This window comes from Plecotus auritus (genome assembly GCF_963455305.1).
Source record: "Plecotus auritus genome assembly, chromosome: 1".
NCBI classification, from domain to species: domain Eukaryota; kingdom Metazoa; phylum Chordata; class Mammalia; order Chiroptera; family Vespertilionidae; genus Plecotus; species Plecotus auritus.
Window position 1 is genome coordinate 147,406,327 of NC_137770.1, and position 26,612 is coordinate 147,432,938.

The 26,612-nt window shown below is 41.4% G+C and overlaps 1 protein-coding gene across 9 annotated transcripts in view; it reads right to left on the reverse strand.

Annotated features, from left to right (window-relative positions):
• The window catches only part of CACNB2 (calcium voltage-gated channel auxiliary subunit beta 2), a gene marked incomplete at its 5' end in the record, with an annotated part of 387,111 nt that overhangs the window by 219,133 nt on the left and 141,366 nt on the right, over positions 1-26,612 (reverse strand). The window contains one exon of one of the 9 annotated variants that reach the window (XM_080640727.1): positions 9,600-10,353. The exons of the other annotated variants lie outside the window; for them this stretch is intronic. Within the exon in view, the coding sequence (XP_080496853.1) occupies positions 9,600-9,680 (81 nt within the window). Of the gene's footprint in view, positions 1-9,599; positions 10,354-26,612 lie in introns of those variants that run through there. 9 annotated transcript variants of the gene reach the window in all.

The window sequence follows — 26,612 nt, forward strand, 5'->3', positions numbered from 1 at the left end:
CCTGGCCCGGAGGCCGCCCGGCCCAGGGACAGCCCCTAGCTCTGCTATCTTGAGTTTGTGGTTTCTAAGGAAACAGCCAGAAGGGATGATTAACCCTCCCCAAACGGGCGGTGGCTTTGTTTAAATTGAACCTTTCCCACAGTGAATGACCCCAACTCTCCCTGGATCAGGCAAATTCCTGTGGAGTGCCATCTCCACGCAATACAACGGGGGCCCCAGTTTCGTCCCTGGTGATCTCATGCGTGTTAGCTCAGGGCAGCAGGGAAGGAAGGGAAAAGGCATCATGTGGGGCAGCTCTGGCAAGCAAGCAGAAGGAAACCAGGTCTGGCTGACACTTCCCTGCCACCCCCTTCAATGTGTAAGAAGAATCAAATAAAACAAATAAACACCCCTCACCCGCCCCGGGAGAGATCCAGGACTGAGGGGCATTGCATACCTGCTTCCCACCTCCTTCATCCAAATGGACAGGTTAGGGGGTTAAGGGGAGGAGGAGGAGCCTCGCAGGAAGGGGATCCTGGAACCTCACCCCTGCCCTCCCTCCGGACCTGATCTCTCCTAGCACAGGGCCTGACCCTGCCCCCAGCAGGTTTGCATATCCCAGACCCTCCAGTGCTTCCAGGCACTGGGCATTACCACATCTTCCCTGCCTCCCAGCCGCTGACCCTCATTGTCTCTTACCCCAGAAGCACTCTGTCCTCCCCAACTTTCGGTCTTTATAGCCTAAATGCATGGTGGGTGTAGATGCTTCTCCACGGATTTTATTTGATAAGAACCCAGAGAAGTCACTTAGCAACTGAGCTGCTCAGACTTCATCAGGGACAACGAGTGACACACCTTACTTGGCTTTGATAGCAAAGCAATCTTATTCTTTTATTTTTTAAATATATTTTTATTGATTTCAGAGAGGAAGGGAGAGGGAGAGAGATAGAAAGATCAATGATGAGAGAGAATCATTGATCAGCTGCCGCCTGCACGTGCCCCACTGGGGATCGAGCCCGCAGCCCTAGGCATGTGCCCTTGACCAGAATTGAACCTGGGACCCTTCAGTCCTCAGGCTGAAGCTCTAGCCACTGAGCCAAACCAGCTAGGACAAGCAATCCTATTCTTAAAGACTTGATTTTTGTCATAAACAAGTGGATTTGAATCATATCAAACCAATACACATTTTTTAATGAAATGTCTCTTCATTTCTACTAATTCAATTCTACTTTAAAGCTTATGTTGTATAATCTATACCAGCCGTGGGCAAACTACGGCCTGTGGGCCGGATCCGGCCCATTCGGCTGTTCTATCCGGCCCGCTGAGCCGCAAGAGCAGAGGGTTCTCTTGCTCTCCCCTCCGTTCCTTTACTTTGAATTTATATTAGTTCACACAAACACTCCATCCATGCTTTTGTTCCGGCCCTCCGGTCCAGTTTAAGAACCCATTGTGGCCCTCGAGTCAAAAAGTTTGCCAACCCCTGATCTATACTAATAAAAGGGTAATATGATAATTAGACCGGATGTCTTCCAGACATCCATCCAGACGTCCTTCTGCACAAAGTCACGGTGGTGGGGGCTGAGGCAGAGGCGGTTAGGGGTGACCAGGCCAGCAGGCGAGGGCAGTTAGGGGTGACCAGGCTGGCAGACAGAGGCAGGTAGGGGTGATGAGTCAGGCAGGGGAGCAGTTAGAGGCGATAAGGCTGGCAGGGGAGCAGTTAGGGGTGATCAGGCCAGCAGGCAGAAGTGGTTAGGGGCTATCAGGCAGGCAGGCAGGTGAGCAGTTAGGAGCCAGCGGTCCCAGATTGTGAGAGGAATGTCCAACTGCCAGTTTAGGCCCCGATCCCACTAAACCGGCAGTCAAACATCCCCCAAGGGATTCTGGATTGGAGAGGGTGCAGGTCAGGCTGAGGGACCCCCCCCCCCATGCACGAATTTCATGCACCAGGCCTCTAGTCTATATAATAAAAGCCTAAGTGACCATTATAGCAGAATGACTGAAACAACCAGTCACTAATGCGCACTGACCACCAGGGGCAGATGCTCAATGCAGGGGCTGCTCCCTGGTGGCCAGTGTGCTCCCAAAGGGGGAGCGGCCACTCAGCCAGAAGCCGGGCTCACAGCTGGTGAGTACAGCGGCGATGGCAGGAGCCTCTCCCACCTCCGCGGCAGCACTAAGGAGCAGTGAGCCAAGTGGCAAGGAGTGAGCAGGCGGGTGGTAAGGGGTGAGGGATCCCAGATTGTGAGAGGGATGTCTGACTGCCAGCTTAGGCCTGGAATCGGGCCTAAGCCTGCAGTCAGACATCCTCTGAGGAGCCCCAGACTGCGAGAGGGTGCAGGCAAGGCTGAGGCACACGACCCCTCCTCTCCCTGTGCACAAATTTTGTACACCGGGCCTCTCGTTTTATAACATAACAATATGCACACACAATGCACTCAATAGAAACATCTCTTTCAAGAAATAGAAAGTAGACTCCAGAGTTCTGAGTTCTTAATCTCTAGCACTCTGTGTTATGTAAATGTATGCATTTATGTTCTTTATAGCTTCCCCTCATTTTTTAAAATAAATGTTATTAGTTTCTTATAGCTCCTAATTTAAAGATGGAAAAGCAGTTAGTGAAACATATTCTACACAAATAATAATAAATATCTGTAGGTCCATAGATTTGAAATACCAGAAAGTTCAGTATGACTGACTTCAGATCTCGAGAACTAAAAGAACACCAAGGGGGTTTGCATAGCGACAGGTTCCTAAGTGGGACCTGTTATTTTTTTTATTTCCAGGCAAATGACTTTTCAACAAAGTAGGTCGATCTGGCATAGGGTCACATCTACAGACTTCAGGGCTCAACACAGCTTCCATGGACAAATGCCCATAGGACCATGTCTCAAAACCACCGTTCTGGAAGAGGTTTTCATAGTTGAAGAACATATGGAGATTCCATAATAAAGTTTCACACTGTGTATTTAATCTATCCTAAAACAAAGTAAAAATTGCTGTTTGAAGGGCTCTGTTCCATAAATCTGAATCCTTACTTCCAAATCCTCTTTCTTAATACTACCTTTATTTTAAAATTTATTCTACTTTCTGTTACTCCAAAAGCAGCATCATGTTCATTGTAACACTGTTTCCACAACATCCAAAATAAACAAGCTTCTTGACTCTTAGGAGCCATTTGTAAAGCCTGAATGTGTCATGATGATCAGTCACCCTCCCCTCCCTCCTGCTGTCTGTAATCTTATTTGGCAAGTTCCACTGTGTGCTGTCCTATGACACTGCTACAAACCACTGTTCTCTGGAGATTTGAATAGAGGGATTTGGCATGCTTTGGAATACCCAATGGAACAATGACCAAAGATAGGCAAGTGCATATAAGAGACATAAGAAAATTCCAAGAATGTCACTATAGTTCAGCCAGCCTGGCCTTCTTGCCATTCCTCACACACTCCAGGCATGCTTTTGCCTCTGGTCTTTGCACCTGGACATTCCTTTGGCTGGGAATGTTTCATTCCTACACTTCCCCATGGCTGACTCCGTTACCTTCTGCAAGTCTTTGCTCCTATATATGGACCAACCATTTTGCAACACCCCCTCTCAATTCCTGGCACTTCCTAATGTGAGAAATGGCTCACCTGTCCAAATTTCAAATGATGGGCTAGGAAATAGAAGCATGGCAAAAATGAGACTTTTAATAACAGTCTCAAGAGGGGGCACCCATTGTACAGGTGGGACAGGGGACATAGCCTATTTATTTAGTCCCTCCTCCAATTCCTCATTGGCTGAGTACTATTTGGTCACCTATTTCCTAACAGGTTGCCTAGGTCTTACTGTCTCCCATTGGGTTATTTAAAACAAAAAATGGGGTGGGGCCTTCTCTAGTTGCCTCCACCTCCCTTTGCCTAGGGGAATCTTCCTAGGACATGTGCTATCAGCCATGTGTACCCCTCATACCCTCTCTCCATGCCCACATCCTGTTTGCTCTGGGGAAATTCAGTAATGGCCTGGACACATGCTGTTTCTTTTCTATGAAAATGAATCTTAGAGGCATGCTTCCTACACTAACCCCATCACTGCTTTATTTTACGCACCATCCTATCTAATAAAACAATAATATGCAAATTAACCATCACTCCGCTACACCCACAAGCCATGCCCACCAGCCAATCAGGAGCGAGTATGGCTGCAGCCACAGAGCGAGCAGGAGGCTTGGATTGCCCCAGCAATGGAGGAAGCCAAGCTTTCCACACACCCTGGCGGACCCAGGCCTCCACTCAAGGCTACAGAATTTCAATTAGAGAAGATAAATAAATCCCAACAAAAAAGGCGGCAGCCACGGAGCTGGAGAGAGCAGGAGGCTTGGGTTGCCCCCGGTGATGGAGGAAGCCAATCTCCCGCAGCCCTAGCCTGCCTTGACCTCTGCTACAAAGTTTCAATTATAGAAGATAAATAAATCCCAACAAAAATGGCTGCTGCCACAAAGCGAGCAGGAGGCTTGGCTCCACTCAAGGCTACAAAGTTTCAATTATAGAAGATAAGTAAATCCCAGATACCAGGGCCTCTGCTTGGGTCACCGGGGGGGTGGGGGGTGGGCGTGGCCGGCCTGCAAACCACCACAGGCCCCTCGCCCAGGCCACCCCATGCCCCAAGGGAACCCCCACCCTAATCTGGGACAACCTTCAGGGCAAACCAGGTGGTCCCCACCCATGCACCAGGCCTCTATCCTATCTAATAAAAGAGTAATATGCAAATTGATCATCACTCCAACACACAAGATGGCTGCCCCCATGTGGTCAAAGATCCTGCCCCCATGTGGACACAAGATGGCCACCACAAGATGGCCAGCAGGGGAGGGCATTTGGGAGGGACCAGGCCTGCAAGGGAGGGCAGTTGTGGGTGATCAGGCCAGCAGGGGAGGGCAGTTGGGGGGGACCAGGCCTGCAGGGGAAGGCAGTTAGGGGTGACCAGGCCTGCAGGGGAGGACAGTTAGGGGTGACCAGGCCTGCAGGGGAGAGCAGTTAGGCATCAATCAGGCTGGCAGGGGAGTGGTTAGGGGGTGATCAGGCTGGCAGGCAAAAGCGGTTAGGGGCAATCAGGAAGGCAGGCAGGAAAGCAATTGGGAGCCAGCAGTCCTGGATTGGGAGAGAGATGTCTGACTGCCCGGTTAGGCCCGATCCCAGTAGGGTCCCAGATTGGAGAGGGTGCAGGCTGGGCTGAGGGACACACACACCCCCATGCACGAATTTCGTGCACCAGGCCTCTAGTCTTAAATATGTTTATTTGCTTTTTGTCTGTTTCCCTTCACTAGAATGTGAGTTCTGTGAGGATGGTGATTTTGACCCTCTTATTCCCTGATGTTTCCTCAGTGCCAATAATAACATAGGAGAGGCAGTCAATAAACACTTGAATGATTGTTGAATCCTTATAGCAAGATGACTTGAATCCTCACCTCATCTCAGAGAAATAGGTAGTTACTCTCCTCTTGTTCATTTCACAGCCATGGAAACTCTCAGGCATGGTTTAAGCAGTTCCACTGTTAAATATCACACTCCCACAGGTGTGCCATAGGCACCAGGAAAATATAGGTGGTGTTTCCCTCTGAGCTTGTGATGTTCAGCAATATATGTTTGCGTTTATCATATGGGGCAAAGTATCCTATCTAATAAAAGAGTAATATGCAAATTGACCATCACTCCAACACACAAGATGGCTGTCCCCATGTGGTCAAAGATGGCTGCCCCCATGTGGACACAAGATGGCCACCACAAGATAACCTGCAGGGGAGGGAAGTTGTGGGTGATCAGGCCAGCAGGGGAGGGCACTTGGGAAGTACCAGGCCTGCAGAGGAGGGAAGTTGGGGGCAACCAGGCCTGCAGGGGAGAGCAGTTGGCGGCGAACAGGCCAGCAGGGGAGGGAAGTTAGGGATGACCGGGCCGGCAGGGAAGGGCAGTTGGGAAGTACCAGGCCTGCAGGGGAGGGCAGTTCGGGGGGACCCAGGCCTGCAGGGGAGGGCAGTTGGGGGGGACCAGGCCTTCAGGGGAGGGCAGTTGGGTTGGGAGTGATAAGGCTTGCAAGGGAGGGCAGTTGGGGGGGACCAGGCCTGCAGGGGAGAGCAGTTAGGGGCGACTAGGCTGGCAGGGGCGGGCAGTTAGGGGTGACCAGGCCAGCAGGGGAGGGCAGTTGGGAAGGGCCAGGCCTGCAGAGGAGGGCAGTTAGGAGCAACCAAGCCTGCAGGGGAGGGCAGTTCAGGGGGACCAAGCCTGCAGGGGAGGGCAGTTGGGGGGGGGACCAGGCCTGCAGGGGAGGGAAGTTGGGGGCAACCAGGCCTACAGGGGAGGACAGTTGGGGGTTACCAGGCCTGCAGGGGAGGGAAGTTAGGAGCAACAAAGCCTGCAAGGAAGGGCAGTTCGGGGGGACCAGGCCTGCAGGGGAGGGCAGTTGGGGGAAATTAGGCCTGCAGGGGAGGGAAGTTGGGGGCAACCAGGCCTACAGGGGAGGACAGTTGGGGGGACCAGGCATGCAAGGGAGGGAAGTTGGGGGCAACCAGGCCTGCAGGGGAGGACAGATGGGGGGAACCAGGCCAGCAGGGGAGAGCAGTTGGGTGCGACCAGACTGGCAGGGGAGGGCAGTTGGGAAGGACCAGGCCTTCAGGGGAGGACAGTTGGGAGCGACCAGGCCTTCATGGGAGGGCAGTTGGGGAAAACCAGGCCAGCAGGGGCAAGCAGTTAGGCACGACCAGGCTGGCAGGGGAGGGCAGTTGTGGGTGAGCAGGCCAGCATGGGAGGGCAGTTGGGGGGAACCAGGCCAGCAGGGAAGCAGTTAGGCCTTGATCAGGCTGGCAGGGGAGTGGTTAGGGGTGATCAAGCTGGCAGGCAGAAGCAGTTAGGGGCAATCAGGCAGGCAGGCAGGTGAGTGGTTGGGAGCCAGAAGTCCTGGATTGTGAGAGGGATGTCTGACAGCTTGTTTAGGCCCAATCCCACTGGGCAGTCAGACATCTCTTGAGGGGTCCCAGATTGAAGAGGGTGCAGACTGGGCTGAGGGACACCCCCCACCCCTGTGCACGAATTTCATGTACCAGGCCTCTAGTGGAACCAGGGATAGAGAGGTATAAAAACCCGTCTCTACACTGTGAGAATCACTGTATGGTTTTAGATAAGATGAATCATTTTATTTTCCTCTTGAACTCAAGTCTAAATGAATGTTCAAATGGAAATTAGAGTACCAGTTTCAGTCCACATAGCCAGAGGACTCAGAGAGATGTCATTCAATGCCTAAACCAACCACAACTGATTAAAATTGGAGTGATATTCAACATTTGAAAGTGTCTCTCTACCATGCATGTCAAACTTGCAGCTGGCGGCCCATGGCCTGCCGGCCGCAAGTTTGACATGTTTGCTACCCCATACATTCAATGAGGCATTTTTAATACTAATGAACATCTTTGTTGATTTATTACACAACACACACCAAATTCATGTATTCCCTAGAATGCAACAGTAACTAAACTTGTAAACTTTGCTTTGACAAACTTGAGTACAGAGACATTTGTAAGAAAATAGAATATACAGAGAAAATTTTAACCTAAAAAAATACAAGTACTCTAACTCTGTTAAAATAACTGGTAATGAATTTTTAGCCAACAACTTGACATTTTCAGAAAAATATCAGAATGATTGAGTCTGAAGTAAACCAAACCCAATGATAGTTGAAATTTACAAAAAATTGTTTCAAGTGTTGCCCTCATGGCAAAAACCCTCCCTAGGCAGGCACTGCTTTGGAAGAAGTAATCTTTTAGTCTGATTCATCAGATGAAGGAGGGGTGTACTTTTGAACCCACTCCTCTATTCAGTGTTTGTGTACTGGGAGAAGGTGGCAGACACCCAGCCAGGCTGCAGAATTAGCCACTGGAGCCATCTGTACAGGGAAGGAAGAAACTCACTGTTGAGGCCAAGGGTCTCTGAATAATATCTTTTGATTATTCTAGGAGGAGATAAAACTTAATAACAGCAATAACATTGAGTTTAAAATATATTAATATTTGATAAAAAATAACTTGAAAAATTTTGTCAATGTTTTGGAACTAATTCTGGGAGTTGTGCTTAAACGAAGATACATGTCTTTTAAAATATATTTTTTATTGAAATCAGGGAGGAAAGGAGAGGGAGAGAGAGATAGAAACATCAATGACGAAAGAGAATCACTGATGGGCTGCCTCCTGCATAGTCCCCAGACTGAGCCCGAAACCCAGGCACATGCCCTGACCAGGAATGGAACCGTGACCTCCTGGTTTATAGGTAGACACTCAACCACTGAGCAACACCAGCTGGAAAAGATATCTCACTTTTAATTAAGTACTATAAAGACTAACTACCCACAACAGAAAAAAACACACAACCATCATCTTCAGATAAACATTGTGACATTTCATATCAAGTAAGAATGATTTACTATCTTCAAATTAAGTAGTAAAAATTATTTCTGGACCAAAAATATGTAATCATTTATTTTTCTTGAGTTAATTTAAGAAAGCCATAATCCTATTATAAAAATAACTTCTGTGCCAGGCCGGTGTGACTCAGTGGTTGAGAGTGGACCTATGAACCAGGTGGTCACAGTTCGATTACCGGACAGGGCATAAGCCCGGGTTGCAGGCTCAAGACCCAGGAGGCAGACAATACATGATTCTCTCTCATAATTGATGTTTCTATTTCTTTCTCCATCTCCCTTCCTCTCTGAAATCATTAAAAATATACTTTAAAATAAATAAATAAAAATAAATTCCCTGGTGAGTACAGTTGGGTTACATATGTGAGTGCTGACTAAAACAATGGTGTTAGAGAAACAACTTTAGATGGAGAGTAGAAGGAAATCCATTTGCCTATTAATTTTAATGTACTAAGCTCACTAAACTTGATAGCAGGGATCTAAAGCCTCTTGTTTCTTTAGAGTTTACAGATTGTTCTCATTATTTTGAGCTAAATCTAATCTTCCTATTCTTGGTAGGAAACAAACTTGAAACAATAGTAAATAGTCAAATTTGATTAGGATCAACATTCCACTGCTATCTCTGGGATGTTAAACTGCACTGCACATGGCAATTATTGATTGACATAAATTAATTAGACGTGTAACATTGAGAAATATCTATTGCTATCTTGTTTCTAAAAACCAAGGAACATATCAACAGTATCCCCCAAATAATAACAACTCTGCTTATCCTACCCTTGAAATTTGACATAAAACACCCAAAAGAAATCTAAACTATCTTTATGAACACCAACAGTTCTGGAGTTAAAAACATCTTACCATCATAACCTTGACTTTATATTGGAGCATTTTAAATACTGTGTATAGATATGAATATGAAGCAACTTAAAAATGCAGAACAAGCCTTGAGTTTCCATGTCTTATAGTTCATACTTTAGCAAGCACACCACCATGCTTTTGCCAAAGGGATTTTAGCACGTATGAAAATATTTGTCTGCTTTTCTAAGGCAATACTTTCTGAAGTTCTCCCAAGTGTTTCTATTAACATGAAACCACTAGATGCCTTTAAGTTCTCAAATTACACATTTCTGCTTTAAAACAATATTGTAAGAGACAGAAAATCATCGTCTACTCACCCAGGAGACATTTTTTCCCTTAGGTGTCTTTAGCATGGCAACATGCAGTACGGAGATGGCCAGAAACAGTGGCACCAACATGGAAAATCCAATGGAATATATTCCAAATGTCTTTGTCACCCAAACGCCAAAAGTCCCTTGGTTTGCCAGCCACAGACATCATAAGTAACAATGAAGATAACCTTCTTCAAGTAACCCAGCTTTCTTCTCAGTACTGAGCATGTGAAGACACACATAATCATTCAGGATACAGAGACAGAAGCTACAACATGTGTATCGTTTATATATCCATAAAACCCAAAGTGGAGTATTTCCTTAAAAAAACGAAACTTGAATCCATGTGGAGATGTCCAAAATCACAGAGGAATTCCTCTTTCAGTCGCTAAACTGCCATTCCCAATTACTCCCCACGCTTTAATAAGAAGCTTGGTGGCGATAGCTTACAATTCCTTGGAAAGGAAATGAATGAAAGCAAGTAGCATGTAGGAGCCTTTAGGTTAGCTGCTGGTGGCATCCATTTTAGAAGGCGCCCGACTCCAGGGCTGCCCAGAGAATAAAGAGAATGCAGAGCTCAGTTTCAATAAATAATACATAGTCTCAGGTACAATGTGTACCTGGAAGTGCCTTCTGCGCAGCCTCACACCGTGGGCATTGCTCTCTCTGCTGACCCAGGGGCTCCCAGTGCACCTGTTGTTGATGAACTCCGCGGGGAAAGGCTGGTCTCCTACCAACCAGTCCCATTTGTTTATAAGGTAAAGAAAAACAGAAGCCCCAGAGGGAAGGAAATTAGATGCCCCAGATGGAAAAGCAAGCCTGGAAATCAGAGTTGGCTCTTTTCCCTTTGTTTCTGTGTCCTTGCATCCCATTTCTTTTCCCTCCTGTCAATCTAGATTAACTAAGCAGATCCAGGCTAAATTCTGCTACTATCAGTAGTGATTAGTGTGAGTTGATGAAATCGGATTATACAGGCAGACCTCTGCCTCCTCCCTCAGCAAGCAACACCATGCGATTGGAAAAGCCTGGTGTCCTTCTCTTTGCCAGACTGGAGCTTTCTGGAAGGTTCTGCCAGAGGGGATATGCTAACAAAAGAAAACCTGGCCACCTGACACTGCTCATATACAAACAGGGTGCAGGGACCATATATTTCACTTTTTTGTTTTTTCAAATTCCATTTTTTTTTTCAGATTTAGAGTTAAATTACTATAAAAGAAATGCACAGGATTTTTCCATTTCATTGTGTGCATTTTTACTTAGAAAGCTGCCCAATTTTAGCAAAAATTAAGGTCATGGGAGGCTACAGAAGGGGCTGGGCACTGGCAGTCACTTTCGTTGAACATCTATTATATACCAGGCACAACATAGGGAATTTACATATACCGTACTCAAGTTCAAGCAATCTGGGAAGAAGGTATTAATATCAATACATCACAGGGGGAGGAAATGACTATTTAGAGATGTTTAGGACCTCTCAATGAAGATCTATTGGCCCAAAAGAATGCTTTTTAGACTCTTCTCTCGTTGAAACCAAATGGCATCATCAGGATATTTTTCTTTGGGTCTTTCCCAACTATCAAAATATGTATTTGTATATGTATTTAAGGACCACATGTTTCCATTAAGTGTCTAACAATTCTCTGGAATTATGGTTCCTACTTACTTTAAAAATAACAACGTTGTAAGGCTCCTCATAAAAAACACTTTGGATTAAATTTTTAAAAATTATATAACGAATTTATGCACCAGTGGGGTCCCTTGGCCTGGCCTGTGGGATCAGGCTGAAACTGGCTCTCTGACATCCCCCAAGGGGTCCTGGATTGCGAGAGGGTGAAGGACGAGGGACCCCACCGGTGCATGGTTGGGGCTGGGGAGGTATGAGGGAGGTTGGCCAGCCAGGGAGGGGCTGTGGGAGGGCTCCAGGGCATGTCCGGCCCCTCTCACTCAGTCCCGATCAGCCGGACCCCAGCAGCAAGCTAACCAACTGGTTGGAGCGTCTGCCCCCGGTGGTCAGTGTATGTCATAGCAAGTGATTGAGCAGCCTTAGCATATCATTAGCATATTTTGCTTTGATTGGTTGAATGGACGACTGAATGACCAGATACTTAGCATATTAGGCTTTTATTATATAGGATTAAAAGGGAGCTACACAGTTGATCACAAAAATATCAGTGCTGCAGGCAAAGGGCCTACATGATGAATAATTTTGGTTATACTGTCAGCATATATAGTCATTTATAATAGTCAATATTGATTGACACATACTACTAGTATGTGGTATTTTACCTTTTTAAAATTTTACTTAGTAAAAAAAACAAACAATCTCATGAGGTTTATTTAAAATGATTTTGGTAGAGGCAGTTTTAATTAACATTAAAATTTTAAAAACCATGACATTACAATTAAAATTACAGATATGAACAGAATTTTCAACCAATTTAAAATCAGAGGAAAAATTAAAATGGACATCAAAGTGGAGATAAAAAGAATTGTAAAATAAATTGTTTTCTTTATTATGAGTATTCTGTATCTGTGTATGCATGTGTGTGTGTGAATCTTGTCTGCTTCATTATGCTGTAAGCTCCTTAAGGACATGATTCATGTGTACTATATTTCTTCCCTTTGGGGAATATAGTACCTACTCATGATTGCTCAATAACTGCTGTTAACTAATTAGGTACAGTTCCATTATGAATTTTAAAACAGTTCATTGAATATAATTTTCTGTTAAAAATTTTTGTAATGTAATACTATTAAAAACAGATAAAGCAACAACCATTTATGATTAAAACACTCAATGAAATAGATATGGAAGGAAAGTAGCTCAACATAATAAGGTCATATATGACAAACCCTCAGCTAATATCATACTCAATGGTGAAAAACAAAAAGCTTTTCCTCTAAGACCAAGAACAAGACAAGGATGTCCACTCTCACCACTCTTATTCAACATAGTATTGGAAGTCTTAGCCAGAGCAATCAGGCAAAAGAAAAAAAATAAAAGGCATCCATTGGGAATTCCATTGGGAATTAAGAAGTAAAAAATGTCACTTTGCAGATGACGTGATTCGTTGCCTAGAAAACCCTAAAGACTTCACAAAAAAAATGAGTAGAAACAGTTAACAAATATAGTAAAGTTGCAGGATACAAAATCAATGTACAAAAATCACTGCATTCCCATATACTAACAATAAAATTTCAGAAAAAGAAATAAAAAACAATTCATTTTGCGATGGCAACAAGAATAAAATACCTAGGAATAAATTTAACAAATGCTGTGAAGGACCTATATACTGAAAACTACAAAGCATTATTAAAAGAGATTGGAAAAGATACAATGAAATGGAAACATATTCCATGCTCATGGATGGGAAGAATCAACATATGTTGATTATAATGTTTATATTACCCAAAGCAATATAGATTTAATTCAATCCTCATCAAAATCCCAATATTATTTTTTAAAGAAATAGAACAAAAATAATCATCAGATTTGTATGGAACCATAAAATACCCCAAATAGTCAATGCAATCCAGAGAAAAAAGAACAAAACTGGAGGTATCACTACCTGACTTCAAATTATACTACAGAGCAATGATAATCAAAACAGCATGGTATTGGCAGAAAAACAGACACATGGACCAATGGAACAGAATTGACAGCCCAGAAATAAAACCACATGTATATGGAATAACAATTTTTTGAAAGGAGCCAAAAACACACAGTGGAGAAAAGAAAGGTTCTTCAATAAATGGTGCTGGTAAAATTGGAAAGCCACATGCTAAAGAATGAAACTAGACTACAGTTTGTCTCATGTACAAAAATTAATTCAAAATGGATCAAAGACCTAAATATAAGAGCCAAAACAATAAATTATATAGTAGAAAACATAGATACTAAACTCATGGACCTTGGTTTTAGAGAAGATTTTATAAATTTGACCCCAAAGGTAAGGGAAATAAAGGCAAAAATGAATGAATGGGACTATATCAAACTAAAAAGGTTCTACACAGCAAAAGAAATTACCAACAAAACAAAAAAGTAATCAACTGAATGGGAAAATGTATTTGCAAAGGGGTTAATATCCAACAGAATATCTCCAAAAATGTATACACACTTTAACAGCTGACAGCTCAATTTTGAAAATGGAATGTATTTCAATAAACACTGCCTTCATAATTATTCAAAGTCTGTATATACATTTTTTGGGACACCATATATATAAAGAACTCATATAACTCAACACCAAACAACAAACAATCCAATTAAAAAATGGGCAGAGGACCTGAACAGACACATCTCCCAAAAGGATATACAAAGGCAAACAGGTATATTAAAAGATGCTCAATGTCACTAGCTATTAGGGAAATGCAAATCAAACCACAATGAGATACCACCTCACACCTGTTAGAATGGCTATTATCAACAAGACAAGCAAGAACAAGTGTTGGAGAGGTTGTGGAGAAAAAGGAACCCCATTCTCTGCTAGTGGAAATGTAACCTAGTATAGCCACTATGGAAAAAAGTCTGGAGTTCCTCAAAAAATTAAGAATAGAGTTACTATATGACCTACCAACCCTTCTTCTAGGTATCTACCCAAAAAATTTGAAAACATTTATTCGCAAAGATATAGGTACCCCTATGTTCACTACAGCATTATTCATGGTGGCCAAGATATGGAAATATATAAAGTGTCCTTTGGTAGATGATTGGATAAAGAAGATATGGTAAATATATACTACTAGAGGCCCAGTGCACAAAATTTGTACATAGGTGGGGTCCTTAGGCCTGGCTGGTGATCAGGGCCGATCAGTTTCTCTGCCTCCGTCTCCTCCTTCCCTCGCTGCCTGAGTCTGTTGCCACCCACCCCTAGTTCCCCATCCCAGCTTGGGGGGAGGGACCCAGGAGGTGGGCCACCAGCCCCAAGAAGGGAACAGCCCTTGGCCTCCCTGGGAAAGGGGCCGTGTCTGCCGCTACCCATCCCCGGTTTCCTGTCTCAGGCGATCAGGAGATCGGGGCCTGCTGGTCAGGGGGAAGGACCAGGAGGTTGGCTGGCAGGCCCCATTGGCATTCAGGGCCTGTGGGGGAAGCTCCTGCATTGAGCATCTGCCCCCTGGTAGTCAGTGCGTATCACAGCGACTGCTCGTTCTGGTTGTTCCGGTCACTTAGGCTTTTATATATATAGATGAAATACTACTCAACCATAATAAAAGATGAAATACTGCCATTGCAACAACATGCACGGACCTTGAGAATATTATACTTAGTGAAATAAGTCAGAAAAAGCTAAGAAACATGTGATTTTACTCATATGTGGGGTATAAAACTGTACCTCGTAGGCACAGACAACAGTATGGTGGTTACCAGAGGGAAGGGCTGTGGGAGGTAGTAAAGAATAAAGGGGAACAAATATAAGGTGGCAGAAGAGGATTTGACTGTGTGTGGTGAGCACACAATATAATATACAGATCATGTATCACAGAAATGTAAACTTAAAACATGTATAATCTTATTAACCAATATCACCCCAATAAATTTATATTTAGAAAATAAATCTACCTAATAAAACAGTAACATGCTAATTGACCGTACCTTTGTGATGCCCACCAGCCAATCAGGAGTGAGTGTGCAAATTAACCCAACAAAGATGGCGGGTTAATTTGCATACGCATGTGCCAAGTGGCTGGGGGCGGGGCGGGATGCTTGCATCATTGCCATGGTGACGATGCAGACATTCCACACCACCCCAGCCACTCCGGGCCTCTGGGCAGCGTGGGAAGGCGGAAAGGCGGCTCTGGGCCGGAGCGAAGGTGGTGCCGGCAGCCAGAGAAAGGAAGGCCCATTCTTGCAAAAATCTTCGTGCATCGGGCCTCCAGTAAATTTACAAAAATCAGATAAAGCAACTTGGAACAGAATGTTTTGACTAAATATGAACACTAGAAGTTATTTACATTTATTTAGATTTGTATTTTTATATTTCAAATTTCCTAAAAATAATAAAGTATTATCTATAAGTTTAGTGTTCTAGAAGGACATTATATAGAAGTAAGACCAGACCATGTGACTCCAGACATATTTAATTTCATATCCTTCTGAAGACCTTTTGTATGAAACTACCAATTAAAATGAAATTTTTATTCCTTTGAGTCATAATCGTCTCAGGTTGTTATGAATTAATTATGTCACCCAAAAAAGATATGTTTAAGTTCTAACCCCCAATACTCCACAATATGACTTTATTTGGAAATAAGGTCTTTACAGAGGTAATCAAGTTATAAGCCTATGATTATAACTTCTATTCAACGTAGGTAGTATTTGAAGCACTAGCCACAGCAATCATAAAATAATGATAAAAAAATAAAAAGCATCCAAATTGGAAAGGAAGAAGTAAAACTTTCATTTTTTTGTGGATAACATGATAGTATATATAGAAAGCCCTAAAGATTCCACCAAAAAAAGTTTAGAACTAATAAATGACTATAATAAAGTTGCAAGATATGGAATCAATATATAAATCTGTTGCTTTTCTATACACTAATAATAAATAATCAGAAGAAGAAAATTGAGAAAATAATCCCATTCATAACTGCATCAAAAAGTATAAAATACCTAGCAGTAAATTTAGCTGAAGAGGTAAAAGACTGTACTCTTCAAATTATAACACATTGAAGAAAAAAATTGAACAAGATACAAATAAATGGAATGATATACCTTTCTCATGGCTTAGAAAACTTAAAGTTGTTAAAATGTCCTTATTACCTAAAGTAATATATAGGTTTAATGTAATCCTTAGTAAAATACCAATGGTATTTTCCCCAAAATTAGAATAACTAATCCTAGAATTTATATGGAATCACAAAAGACCTCGAAGAGACAAAGAAATTTTGAGAAAGAACAAACTGGAAAGTAACATGCTCCCTGATATCAAACTATACTACAAAGCTACAATAATCAAAACAGTATTGTACTGCCCTGGCCAGGTGACTAAGTTGGTTGGAGCATCATCCCATACACCAAGGTTGTGGGTTTGAATCCTGATCAGGGCATATACCTAGGTTGTGGGTTCCATCGGAGGTCAGGGCCTATATGGGAGGCAATCAAACGATGTCTCCCTCTCCCTCTCTCCCTCTCCCCCTCCCCGTCTCTAAAAATCAATCAATAAATAAAACATTTTTAAGTATTTCTTTAAAAAAATAAAAATTAAAAAAGGAAATGTTATACCTGAAATTATAAAACCCATAGAAGAAAATGTATGCAGTAAACTCGCTGACATCACTCTTAGTAATATCTTTTAGGATATATGTCATCAAGCAAGGAAATAAAATATAAACAAATGGGATTATATAAAACTAAAAAGTTTTTGCACAGCAAAGAAAATCATCAACAAATTTATAACACAACCTATTGAATGGGAGAAGATATTTGCAAATGATACATCTGATAAAGGGTTAATAATAAAAATGTATAAAGAACGCATACAACTTAACACCAAAAATCAAACAATACGATTAAAAAATGGGTAGAGGAACCTGAAGGGACATTTCTCCCGAGAGGACATACATATGGCCAACAGACATGAAAAAGTGCTCAACACCACTAATGAGGGAAATGAAAATTAAAAGCTCAATGAGATATGACCTCACACCTATCAGAATAGCTACCTGTTATTTGAAAAACATCAACAGATAACAAGAGCTGGGGAGGATGTGCAGAAAAGGGAACCCTTGGCACTGTTGGTGGGATTGTAAATTAGTGCAGCCACTATGGAAAACACTGGAGATTCCTCAAAAAATTAAAAATAGCATATGGTTTTGGTTATTGTAACTTTGTAGTATAGTTTGATATCAGGGAATATGATACTTTTCACTTTGTTCTTTCTCAAGATTTCTTTGTGTACAAAGCTAGAGTCAAAATTAGACTACAAACCTGTGTAATTTACTGTAAGGATTTTGATGGCTGCATGACAGACATTGGCTTAATGTAAAAATAAAGTTAAGAAAAATAATGTATGTATTGGCAATGATCTCATTAAAAGTATATGAATAAAAATATATATGGATAACAAAAATTAGTAATTCAGTATTTGTACTTTTAAGATTGGTACAGAAAAAATTTGTATGTTTGTTAATGTTGCAATTATTGCAGCAGAAGTCATAAGAGTATGTTGTAGCTTTTTGTATTTGTCGTGTGAACATTTTATAAAACATTGAAAATGGTTTGAGATAGTAGTACAAAAGAACATTTCTTATGACTTATTTTATATCATTTATTTTCCTCATGATAAAAATTGAATATAATCTGTTTGATTCAGTTCTACCAAAAAAAAAAAAAAAAAAGACTTATTTGGCTCTTCGAGGTTTTTTGTGATTCCACATAAATTTTAGAATTAACTGTTCTAATTCTCAGAGAAATGTCATTGGTATTCTAATAGGGATTTCACTGAATCCGTATATTACTTTAGGCAGTAAAGACATTTTAACAGTATTAATCCTTCTAATTTATTGCCTTACTATCCAGCAATTCCACTTATGGGTATTTATCTAAAGAAAACAAAAAATTTAATTGGAAAATATATATACCCCCATGTTCATTGCAGCATTGTTAATAATAGTCAAGATATAGAAACAACCAAGATGTCCATCTATCGACGAATAAAGGAGATGTGCATGTATATGATGGAATATTATTCAGCAGTAAAAAAAGAATAAAATCTTATCATTTGCAACAACATTGATAGAGGGTATTATGCTAAGTAAAATAAGTCAGACAGAGAAAGACAAATACCATATGATTTCACTTATATTTGGTATCTAAAAAAAACAAAAAACAAATTATCTACTGATGTGTAACAAACTATCCCCCAAAATAATGGCTTAAGGTAAAATTTATATCTCATGGCTGTGTGGGTTCACTGGGCTCAAATGGGAAGTTTCCATTTGGGGGTTCTGACGTGGTGATAGCTAGGTAGCTGCTGGGGCTGACTCATCTGAAGATGTCTAGGCTGGACATCAAGATGACTCATTCACATGGCTGTGAACTGGGAGCTTAGCTGAGACTGGTGACCACAAGAAAACATGTGACCTTCTATGTGGCTGGAACTTCTCGGAGCATTTAGGTTCTGAGAGACAGTATGACGAGGGCAAGCATTCCAAGAAACTCTGGGGAATATTAGATTCTTACCTAACCTTGAAAATCACACAGCATCACCTCTACTGTGTTATACTTGTTAAAAGTGAGTCACAGGACCTACCCAGATTCAGAGGGTTGGGGCTGGCAGGGGAGGGGAGGAGAATACAAGAACATGAATACTGGTTCTTATGGCTCATGAGAGCAGAGAGAAGCATCTGTGGCGACTAGCTGCAACTATGGAAAACTACTATAACCATTCAGGTGAAAGACTGAGCATAATTCTGTAGTTGGTTAGCATGGGACTGCTGACTGCTAGTCACACCTGTCTCCAACTTAGCTAGTTATTTAGCTAATTATTTCTTAAAAAGCCCCAAATGAATTCCTTTTGGATGCATTTCTTATTTTGGCCTTAAATAAGTAAACATGGGGCCAAATGTGTGATTTAGTTCTCCCTAGTTCCCCATCATCTCTAAAAATTCAACTACTCTCATTCAGTTCCTCCAATAAGCAGTCTTTCTTGAAGACGAGATTCATTATATATGCTTTTTGTCTTTATATCCTTCCTATTTCAAGGACAAAGCATACTGTCCCAGCAGTGGTCGGCAAACTTATTAGTCAACAGAGCCAAATATCAACAGTACAACTATTGAAATTTCTTTTGAGAGCCAAACTTTTTAAACACTTCTACAAAATAGACTCGCCCAGGCCGTGGTATTTTGTGGAAGAGCCACACTCAAGAGGCCAAAGAGCCGCATGTGGCTCGCGAGCCGCAGTTTGCCGACCACGGCCCTAGTACATAGCAGTTCCCCCAAAAGGATCTAACAATTGTCATCATCATAAAAATAAGATGTGCAAACATATCCTGGCCATTGGAAGAGGCTGGAGAAATAAAACAGACATTGTCATCAATATGAACTCACATGGCAACCCTTCTGTGTCTGGTTTCTAGGGAGAGAATGAGACTAAGTTTTATATCCATTGAAGTGATTAAAGCATTGCCCTTTAGTGCATGTGTTTGCAATAAAGGAATTGAATTTTATTGTGTCCAAATGTTCTTGATCCCATTGATCAAGAGCATTTCAGCAGATTAATCTCTTAATTGACCTTTTAGCAGAATTTTAAAAATTGGAAAAGATAGTTAGGTGAATTAACAAGTTAGACTTTAAGCGGGGGTTGGGGGGGGAGGGGGGTACTTAAAAGTAATTCCTTGTACAGTCAGTATAGGTCTTTCAGTGCTGACTGAGTACTTACAAAAAATTCCACAAAGCATCATCGCATTGAGTTAACAAGTCTTCTTGATAACATGCAGGGTAAGTACTATCACTCCACTTTATAGGAAATGAAGACTCAGAGAGTTTAAGTGACCCCTGGCAAGAAACAGCTTTGACCATCCACAGTCTGATGTTAACACCTGCCTGCTTGGTGGGTCCATCTTTCAGTTATTACAAGAACTGACCCGTGGTACAACCCACAAAGGGACCCCAAACAGGTCTATAGCATCTCATTCTCTCAGTCCACCTTTGATTTCAGCCACAACTTCAATTTACTCTGTGCCCTACTTCAAGCCCAAGCCTTGCAACCTTCCACTCTCTGCCCCAGGGTCTTAGGATCTGCAAACATCCACTCAGTCCATCAGCAAGCCCAGTAACGAGAGGGGACTCATTGCCCCTAGAGTCAGTTCTCAATGATTGGGGGATAGGAGCTGATAAACAAATTCTCAAAACTGCCATCCTTAGAGTGGATTATTCTTGGAGGTTTTGATACCCTTCGCAGGGGTCCTGGTGCTATCTAGCTTGTTTTGCCCACAACCTTGATGATTTTTTAAAATAGACGTTTTCTCCTTCCCTATCTCCCAGAGACCACCAATCCAGTAAACTGCCTGCACTGAGTCCTTGTCTCAGCCTCTGCTTTTTTTTTTGGGGGGGGGGGCGGGGGAGGGCGGGGAGACACAAGATGTGTTATGATTAGACATACCCACTCAGTTCCATGGAGAGAATGGAGTAGACACTCCAAATCTGAGAGTTCACTGAGTTCCTTGGCAGTTACCGAGCAGCTATAGTTTTCACATCCAGGCCCTTCAGTTATTTCACTAGTCAGACTGATCCCCTTGAGGATAAGTGCTTTCACTTTCAGACTTGTTTCTCATATTGCACCTAAATGGCTGCCCAGCATTTAACAGGTGCTCAATTAGTACTTGCTGATTAAGTGGTTTTCCTTCTTTAAAGTATTCTCTCTTCATGTTCTAACCTAACCTATTAAAAATGCAAGCAGTCTGTTCCCCAGTGAGTCCCTCATAGGCAATTTTCTGACTAAACAGTGCTTTATCCCAGTGGTCAGCAAACTCATTAGTCAACAGAGCCAAATATCAACAGTACAACTATTGAAATTTCTTTTGAGAGCCGAAAACTGACTTCCGTGCATGGGCTACGAAGTTTCAATCGCACTGTACGTGTGCGCCCGCACGTGGTATTTTGTGGAAGAGCCACACTCGAGGGGCCAAAGAGCCACATGTGACTTGCGAGTCGCAGTTTGCCGACCACTGCTTTATCCTAAACTCCAACTATCCAACACTAATGAGTGTTATTGTGTATGGACATGTCTACACTTAACGATCAGAAATACTCAAATAAAGATGGAGTAAGCATGGCAAAAAGATCACAGATTTGGAGTCAGACAGACCAGGGTTGAATCCTGACTCCAGTTACAACATATGGAAACTGGGCGCAGTAATTAACTTTATTGGACCTATTTCCTCTTCCACATAAAGACCCTGCTGACATCTACATCTCAGAGCTTTGGTGAACACTGTATGAAATCATGTGGAAAGCATGTAGATACTAAAGCACACAGCAGCTCAGTATGTGGGATCTTCCTGCGCTAGTTCTTGGTCTTCGTGATGTATTTATTATGTGATCAATATATGAGCCTGTTTGAGTCTTAGATTTCTCTTTTCTAAGGGAAGGATAATTAACTCTCAAGTTTACCTAATATGGCTGAAGCCAAAATCAAATAAAACCGCACATGTGCAAGTTACCTGTGATTTGCAAAAGGAATGTCAGGTGGTAGATGAGGTAAAGATGAAACTGCTATGTGCAGCTGTATGCTCTGTGCTCTGCACAGAGACCTAGCCAAAGGGTGAGCTGGGGGTGAAATCATGAGAGGCTGCATTTGCCTGTTGGGGGTACAGTTTTCTAATTTGTCGCAAAGAGAGTCCTTTTGCTTATATGCAGAGTAAGGCCTTAAGGACTAGCAGAGGCCTTAAGTGTAATGAATAAAATAATAGACTCCTCAGGCTCAAAGCCTGGCTCTGGCATTAACTAGTTGTTCAGCTGTGGGCACAGTCCCTCTGTGCTTCAGTTTCAGTTTCTTAATGTGTCAAAGAAAAGGTTTTCCATAGTACTCATAGGTCATGTGGATTAAATCCATTCATATAACTCACATTATAATTGAAATGAAGACATGCCAACTGTGGTGAAATGACACACAGTATTAATATTTCAAAAGAGAATTTAGGTCTATTCAAAACCAATGTATGTATACATGTTTTGGAAAAAATCCAATTAGCAATGTATACATTCATTTTTCTGGATTTTTGATGAATATAATGAATAAATTGATGAACCACTGAAACACACAAGTTATAAAAACTTAGCTCTGATTATTTGAAACAGCTGTCAGCATTTGTTCTGTTTGACAGGAAATTGTTTTGTTTAGCTCAAGCCAGGGCCACTAGTACTAATGACTTTGAAGAGCTGTCTGTATTTAGTTTAGATCAATCTGAGGTGGTTTTTTAAAATTTACTTGTATACTTAAATTGAATTTGTCACTTACAAATAGGTACCCAACTATTGTACAAAAATCTCTGTTGCATTCATATTTTAGATACCTGGAGGAAAAAATCCTTTTGGGAAGAAAACATAATCCACCCAGGATTATGGTAAATTCACTTATTTGTTTGTTCATCCAGCATACATTAAATGTATTTTTGTGCCTTTCCAACCTGAGCCTGAATATTCCTAATAGGTTGTCTAAAATTCTGTCAATAGGTCATGATATTTCTTATTAGAATTTATTATCCTATGGTGACTTGTCAACTTAAATGCTGACCCTTGTTGGATTATAAATTTTTCAAGGGCAAGAAGCATATTCATTATTTTAATATATAATACTGTACGCATTATATTAAAAAATGTTGGCTGAAATGATAATACAAGCATCTGCCAAGTGAACTTCAAAGACACACCCAAGTAGAGCACACTGCAGTAATCCAACCCAGAGAGGACAAGGACATGGAGAGTGCCATAAAACAGTGACTTTTTTGTTTTGTTTGTTTAATATATTTTAGTAGCAAACTTACAGGATCAGCACAGAAGACAGATAACATAAATCAGTAACTTCTTAAGCAAGGGTCTCACCACAGCATCCTGATCCCTGGAGGGAGTCATCAACAACGACTTATGAAATAACAGTCACAAAGCCTTTTTCTGGCTCATTGTAACTACATGTTGGGAGAGGAGGGGAGAAAGGGCAAGGGGGTGAGGGTGGACGCAAGGAGGGAGGGGCTGCCTGAACTTCCTCCAGGAAGAACAGAACATTTGTTTTTACCTGCTCTGGGACAGCTTTCAAAAAGACAGCCAAAGCCATTCAGATTTCATTAATTTGGCCAACCGCTAAATTTAAAATGTCCTTGATAAGAAAAGGGCAAAGGAATGGCTATAGTGAGGAATGGTGAGATTTGCAAGTATCTGCCATTTCAACCAAAATTTACCAGAGATTTTATTTAAAAAAAAACAAAACAAAACTGTTTTCAGGGTCAATTAACCCAAAATATGTTGTAAAAAACAAAATGACTATCTTTGGCTACTTCATCTACTTTCTATCTCCATTTCCTTTATTACTAATAAAAATTTGATCTAAATAAATGGTATTTTATGAGTAGAAACAGGAAAAATAAGAATCACTGTATTTATGTTCCATTTTCCTTTCCTTCTTTTAACGGCCCCTATCACCAAGATTCATCCTTTCACTACCGCATCTCAAGACTACGTAAGAGTGTGGTCTTGACTTTCCCATTCAGTCCAACCACCCAAGCTACCAAGAGAGTCTTCCTTGAGTGCCTCTGTTTACATCACTGTAAAGTTTTGATCAGGAATAGAGCACCTTCTTATTTCTTACCACACTGAGCCTCAATCCCAATGTGGCTGTGATGTAGCAGTTATAAGAGCAGGCTTAAAATAAACCTATGTGGCCCTTGCCCGTTTGCTCAGTGGATAGAGCGTTAGCCTGTGGACTAAAGGGATCCTGGTTCGATTCCAATCCAGGGCACATGCTCTGGTTGCGGTCTCGATCCCATGGTTTTTGCTTGTTTCATTAGAGCTCGGGCTATTTTGTTTAAAGGGACAAAAATTGCTCAAGTTCCCTCAAGTGTCACGGCCTTATTTAAAAGGCACGCATTTGTAGGAACACAGAAAAGCTGAACAATCAGACTTCAGAAAGGCCAGGAACTATTTTAGATCCTTACTTTCTTGCTCCACCATTGACATAGTCTGCTGTCTCTAGAGTACCATCTTCATAGGCCGTGCTCTGGGAAGCTCTGTTTTCTGAACTCTGAGCCACTGATGATTCTCTCCTTTCCCTGTGTATGCACTCCTTACCACACCACTTCTACTTCCTCACAGCACACAAAATTTGGGCTTGCCATGACTCCCTATGACTCTAAGTCATCCAGGACAATTTCTCAGCTCCTGTTCCCAATGGCAACAGACTCTGTAAATTCCCCAAATTCTGCAAAGTGCTTACCCTAATGCAACACATTTGGCTGCTGTTGGGGTGAGGGGAGCGCAGTCTACGCAGTTCTATAGAGCTGCCCTTTGCAGTAACAATGGGTTCAGCAATTTCACATAGAAGGTTACAGGCTGGAAGGTACACGATTGGCACTTCTAATAAGGTTGGCATCATTATTCAATTCTTTATATTATTGCTTATATCAGTTTCACTCTTTGCTTCAAAGTTTAATTTATTATGAAATTGTCGGAGATCATTGTTCTTTGCCCAAAGTTTGTAATAGTTCTAATCTTTTCTATTATATGAAGCTGAATGCCTGGTATATTGATGTTATGAATTTATTAGTTTTATTTGAAATTACTACAAAATATATTTTAATATTTTAACCCATGAGAATTTATGAAAGACTGGCAGGGAATGAAGAAACGTTGAATCTTAAGTTCCTGGTTTCATCTGAACCAAGTCTCATAATTCTACTTGCAATTAAGTCTTGAAACCAGAGAAATTGGTTCATATTTCTAGTAAAAACTGATGGTGAAACTTTGCGCTGAAATTTAAAACCTTGAGCTTAGTTGGACTACATGGTAATTTAGAAGCCATTAATAAAAACATTACATATTGTATCAGTCTATGCTTTACAAAAAGCAGAGCCATTACTTAAAATAAATAAATAAATAAATAAATAAATAAATAAAACTATTCTTGCATGGGATAATATGAACAGTGTTAACTAAAATTTTTATTGGTAGTTCATCTCATGGTAAAATTGTGTAACATGTAATGAACCTAAAGCAGTCATATTTTAGTGCAAAAAATTAAAATTTAAAAGCTATCAAGACTACATTACAAAATTTCCAAAAGCCTCCTAATATTTAAATAAAAAAAGGGGGGATAGTAGAAGAATATCATGTAAGGAAAAAGATCCTGTAAGTAAATTACATCTAGAAAAGTTTTACTTTAGAAAATTAACTTTCATTTGTAATGCTAACAACAAGACACCCATGAAAAACACACATGGTGTCAAAACAAGCCAAAGGAAAATCGTTTGGGCAAAAAATGAAAAAGGATCCCAAGTCAAATTTATAGAAAAGATTACTTCATTAACTTTTGGTCGAGAATATGTTTGTATATTTTCAGAAAACACCTCCAAGACCATGTAGATTCCTGCAACAGAGAGGAATTGACAGGACTGCTCCAGCCATGAAGACAGAAGAGAAACAGTGCAGAGAAGGAAGACGCTGACGACACCTTGCCATACTAGCAGTCAGCAGCTGTGTGTCGATGCAGGTTGCCCAGGACCAAACCAGAGAGGGTCGGACCTGCATTACCACCATTTGTCCATCCAGAACTGAAATATCATTGCTGACATGTACACATAAGGAACTGTTTGACATTGAAATTGGGACTCAAAAGAACTGTGGGCCCAGAAAGAACCTCACTACAGACTGATTCATTTGCCTCTCAGCATAACCATTATTGCTTGTCTCATTTTCGGTTCTTATATTTCTAGTATCACATGATCTCACTCATCTAGGGGAAATAATGAACATAAACTGATGAACAAAAACAGACCCGGAGACAGGGAAGCATCGATCAGACTGTCAAACCTCAGGGGGAAGGTAGGAGAGGGTGGGGGTAAAGGAGAGAAATCAACCAAAGGACTTGTATGCATGCATATAAGCCTAACCAGTGGTCATGGACAACAGGGGGGTGGGGGCATGCGTGGGGAGGGGTTTGGGATGGGAATGGGGGGATGAGGACAAATATGTGATACCTTAATCAATAAAGAAATTAAAAATAAATCAATAAAATAAAAAAGAAAAAAGAAGAAAAAAATTACATATTGTATCAGTCTATGCTTTACAAAAAGCAGAGCCATTACTTAAAATAAATAAATAAATAAATAAATAAATAAATAAATAAATAAATAAATAAATAAAACTATTCTTGCATGGGATAATATGAACAGACTTCTTCATGTGCCAATTCATTTATTAGGAGAATAATTCTCTGTGTCTACCCTTCATCGGTTCCTAGAAGCTGATCTTCAAAAACACGACTGTAGTCTCTTGTATCTATTTCCTTCCTATGAGCCCAACCTTTCC